General features: G+C 35.7%; 1 protein-coding gene across 1 annotated transcript; it reads left to right on the plus strand.

Moving 5' to 3' along the window:
• Positions 1-1188: 1188 nt before the first annotated feature.
• LOC120480718 (ras-related protein Rab-7a) lies at positions 1189-4891 on the plus strand. The gene is made up of 5 exons (XM_039674074.2): positions 1189-1353; positions 2009-2135; positions 3323-3541; positions 3820-3945; positions 4330-4891. Exons 1-5 carry the CDS (start codon positions 1301-1303, stop codon positions 4417-4419), a joined length of 615 nt encoding a protein of 204 aa, XP_039530008.2. The 5' UTR covers positions 1189-1300; the 3' UTR covers positions 4420-4891.
• The last annotated feature ends 215 nt before the right edge of the window (positions 4892-5106 follow it).

Below are 5106 nucleotides of genomic sequence, written 5' to 3' on the forward strand. Positions count from 1 at the left end.
TCAAAAAAAAAAAACACGTTTCAGTTGAGGAGAACTGGTCTCGATATTCACTGTTGCAACCGGTTACAATTTACACTTTTGCCCTCCACACCCTTAACTGACACAGAGCAAGACACCTCCCATGTGAGGACCTCTGACATAGCGGATTCTACCAAGTGTTTGCCTCTATCTTTTGTACTTTTCAAAATGAATGATGAAAAGTTACACTTACAAAGCAGTAGCCTAGGCTACACCATGGTACTTTGATATAGGCCTAGGCTACAGGCTACTGAATTATTATCAAATGTATGGGATTGTGTGTGGAACTCCAAGGTATTTCAAAGATTAGTGTAGATTACAATGATCAAAAATCTGTAAAAGCTGACCAGACCAAGACGTTCCTTAAAAGTCACAGATTTAAAACAAAACACCGTAGGCCTATGAGAGGATTTTTGTTTGCTCGTTTTACCTGTATGTGAGTCCGACCAAGCAAGAAGACACAATTTTACAGTGTATGCCTAATAATTATGTTGAAGTCTTCTGAGGTCATTTTCACTACAATCGATACAATGCATCGTAGTACGGCGGCAGTTCACATTTGAACACGGTAAAAATCCGAGAGACATGATGAAGCAAGTGCCGGTTGACCAATCAAAATCAAGTAGGCTATTGATGAGCGCCGATATTAATCTCTATTAGTGTAATGCATTTTTTTCACGTCATATTCGAAGAACTTAATAACAACAACAAACAATAAAAGGGTAAGATAGCCTATGGTAATATGCAATGTAGGCTACATTTAGCCTGCTACTTTAAAATTGTAACATAGAATCGTCAGGATGATTGATGATGATGCATTAGCCAATGCGATATTAAGGTAAATAAATAAAACATATTAATTTACAACTTACCATTAAATAAATGCTGTAAAAATTGTTCATTGCTATTTATGACTGGCTACCAAACTTAGCCTAGATGATGCAAAAGTAAACTTCCAAACTATTCTGTGACTTTGGCCTACTAAAGAATGAACAGCAATGTTACGTTGTAAAATACCACACTAAATGAAATTTAAAACTGTCCAGGAAGAGCACAACATCATACATTTTTGTTAGCCTACACCACCTGTTTAGTTTAGAAAGGCGTTTGTTTACCTTACACCGCTAAGGTGGTTAACCATTACCTATTTTGCCATGTTTTCTTATGGATCAGTGATATGAACAGGACACACACTACAGTCTGAAATGCAACAAGGAGAAGTGTTGACTGAGATGAGTTCCTTCATGACCTTCCATTGAAGACAGCTTTGGTTATTTTTATCATGACTGAGTGGAGCACACCACACTTGAAAGTGATTCTTATCGGAAACTCTGGGTGAGTGTCTGTCTTAGAAAGTAATGATGGTATCTAGTAGTAAAGCATAAAGCACATAATTGAATAACAGCTTTTCCAGCATCCTATTATATTCCAGAAAAAAATTTCAAGAACAAAGACATTAATTCTACCCTTCAAAGGCTTGGTATCATTATGACGTTTTTAGGTTTCTGAAAGAATGCGATACTTTTACTCACCAAGGTTGCATTATATTGATAAAAATATATATATATATATATTGATTGACAGTTGACAATATTGAAATACATTTGATTTAGTTTTAAAGATTACAAAAAGTTTTCTAAGACATGAGTAGCTGCTTATAATGTTTAAAAAATATGTGAAAAAATCAGTTTAAATGCATTTCAAGATGTTTTAGTGATTCCAAACTTTTGAATACCGTATGTGCGACCCAAAAACAAAAGCCTATCTAGACAAAAACAAGGAAGTACTGCAAGTAGCCTAACTAAAAGAAGTAACTCTAAACATGAAAAACCCTCAACAGCTGCTTGTGTTTCTGAAAAGTTTGTCATTTACAGAGGGAGCTGGTTCTGTAACTCAATGTCAATGCACCATATGCATTGTAGTTAATAGTATAATTTACCAGTCAATTCTCTGGTCAGTTAGATGTTCCTATTTCTTTTTGTCTGAACAGAGTGGGAAAATCTTCATTTATGACCCAGTTTGTTGACCATCGCTTTACTAAATTGTATCGTGCCACAATTGGGGTAGATTTCCTTGCTAAAGAAGTCACTATTGATAAAAGATCAGTGATTCTTCAGGTGAGATACATTTACATTCATTTAGGCCTATGTTAACCCTTAAAGACCTATACAGCCGCCGGCGGCTAAAAATAACTGTTGTTCTTAAATGTTAAATAACTTTTGAACCGCTGCTCCAATCCGTATGCTTTAAAAAGTCCCATAAAGAGGAGATTCGCGGCTTTTCTGTGATATCGGGATAATCGCGTTTGGACATTCAGAAGCTCCGTAGTGAATGTGATTGCGTCATCAAGTTTTGATCAGCATTGATTCGTCAAAGAAACCCGTGCGTTTTTTTCCTCTGAGCCAATCATAAATGACTGTTAATGCTTAGTCCCACCCCATCCCCAGGTTGGTTAAAACTATCATCTACTCAACCAATAAATATAGTTCTTGGTCTTTTGCACGACCAATTAGCATCTTTCTTTAGAAATTTAAACAGAGGTAAAGTCAAAGTAGTTCATATAGGCTATGTATGTATGTGTGTGTGTGTGTGTGTGTTTATATATATATATATATATAAGTTTTATTTATATATATAAGTTTTGTTTTTTTTTTTGCTTCATTGTTCTACTACAATGTTTCTCTTTATGTTACTTCCTTAACTTTTTTGGACACATCTAAATTGTCAGTATGAAAAACACTGTTTTCACTGAAACAATGCTTTTCACTGAAAATCGCCTATAATAATGTTGTAATAAATGCCTATAACTTGCTTAGGGATTGTTGCATGTAGTCAAAATTACATCTGGAAATGTAAAATATCCAAGGACAGCTTTCTAAAGGAAAAAATCCAAACTTCAGGAGGATTTGTTTGAGTTGAGTATAAAAAATCATTACAAATATGCTGCCGTTTTTCTTAAATCTGGTAAATTCATCCATTCTAAGACAAATTAAATGTAAAATTGGATTATTTAAATGAGATAGATTGAAACTTCAAGTTCTCCTGATAAAAATGATATATGGCACTTGATGCTGACTGCTATAATGGGTTAGAAAAACAAAGAAAAGAACAAGCGGTGCAGGTGCTCCAAAAATGGTCTAGGTCTTTAAGGGTTAAACCCACAAGATTTAAAACATAAAAGAAAACCATTCACTTCATGCCATACACAGGATCCACAGATGCTTTCATTACAAAACAAAAAGATCTCAACTGATGAACAGGGCTCCACAAACTGTCATGCAATACTCAGCTGTTTTTGCACTAGATCTGGGACACTGCAGGTACAGAGAGGTTTCATTCCCTGGGTACCGCACTATATCGTGGAGCTCACTGCTGCCTCCTAGTGTTTGATGTTACCTCGTCCGTCTCCTTCGATGCATTAGACGTCTGGAAGAAAGAGTTCCTGGTGCAGGCATGTCCTTCTGACGCCACTGCCTTCCCTTTCATAGTGCTCGGCAATAAAATTGATTTGGATCATCGTGAGGTTAGCCAACTCTTTTGCATTATGAGCTATAGATCTAAACCTGGTTTCACAGACAGGATTTATATTAAACCAGGATTAGGCTTTAGTTAAAACATTGTTTGCACCTTGAGACAAAAGAGTGGCACTGACATTAATTTAAGATATCTCAGTGCAAGTTGCTTTCAGTTGAAACACCTCAAACATACAATTTAGTTTGGGACTATGCTTAAACTTTGTCTGTAAAACCAGGCGTTAATGTATTACTTTGCTTATAACTGATTTGAGGATTTGATTGACAGGTGTCTCCAAACAAAGCCCAGCAATGGTGCAGTGAAATCGGAGCTGAATATTTTGAATGTAGTGCCAAGGAAGACGTTGGCGTGGACACGACCTTTCACAGTGCAGCACGAGCTGCCCTGCAGTATGTGAGTTCAATCATTTTGTATAACCAAGACTAAAGAAGTATTTCAACAAATATTCCCCTGATTTTACAGACAAGGCATAAACCAGCCCCGGACTAAAATACATGTTTGAGCTGTTTTATCTGAACGCAACTTGCACTGACAGATCTTAAAATATATCAGTGCCATTGTTTTGTCTTAAGATGCACACAACTAATGTTTAAGCCATAAATGCCCTAACTGAATTAAATTTGAATCCTGGCTTAATCTAAGCCCTGTCTGTGATACCAGGCCATTGAATTTAGTTTTTGATCAGAGATACTAGCCAGTCCTGACTGAATATTTAATAATCAGCTTGACCAAAAAAGCAGTATTAGGTAACAGTTGTTTGTGCCACACTCTCTACAGTTTAAAAGCCACCATGTGGAGAATGGAGAAGACATCCAGATTATACAGAAACAACAGGATAAGAAGCCAAATAAAAAATGCTATTGTTGAAGCAAGGACAATCTCTTGTGCTACTATTCTGTGTTTAAGTCAACATTAAATCAAGTTATTTTTTTATGAAATATTGCATTATTTATTATTAATAACTTATCTGTGCACATCTTCTTTTTTTTTTTTTGCCATTTATGAAGATGGATGTACAGATATATACACACTCACCTGAAGGATTATTAGGAACACCATACTAATACTCTGTTTGATCCCCTTTCGCCTTCGAATGCCTTAAAGTGATACTCCACTTTTTTTTTGGAAATAGGCTCATTTTACAACTCCCTCAGGGTTAAACATTTGGGCTTTACCGTTCTCGAATCCATTCAGCCGATTTTCTGATGTTTAGAAGAATATCAGTAACCAGAGAGTTTCTGGTCTCATTGACTTCCATATGTAAGATTTATCCAAAAAAAAGAAAAAGTTTTTGATGCATGTGTGAAAGACTTTAGTAAGAAAAATAAAACCTCTTGAACTACTTCATATGAATACTATGCTGGGATATCATTCCTTTATTTCAGAAGAAATATATCCATGTTAAATGCAAACGAGTTAACCGCCTTATCCATTTAGCTCGAAGGGCGTCTCATCAAATATAGCTACTAAAATTCACAATTCTGGAAGACACTGGGGATGAAATTAACTCCCAGAATGTGCTGCATGAAACTAAAAGAAATTGCTAATAATTAA

The sequence above is a fragment of the Pimephales promelas genome, chromosome 21, assembly GCF_988280905.1.
Source record: "Pimephales promelas chromosome 21, fPimPro1.hap1.1, whole genome shotgun sequence".
NCBI classification, from domain to species: Eukaryota; Metazoa; Chordata; class Actinopteri; order Cypriniformes; family Leuciscidae; genus Pimephales; species Pimephales promelas.

Coding starts and splice junctions, on each gene's coding strand:
- LOC120480718 (XM_039674074.2), top strand. CDS start 1,301: ATGACTGAGTGGAGCACACCACACTTGAAAGTGATTCTTATCGGAAAC. Junction 2,136..3,322: donor AAAGATCAGTGATTCTTCAG/GTGAGATACATT, acceptor TTTTTGCACTAG/ATCTGGGACACTGCAGGTAC. Junction 3,542..3,819: donor TTGATTTGGATCATCGTGAG/GTTAGCCAACTC, acceptor TTTGATTGACAG/GTGTCTCCAAACAAAGCCCA.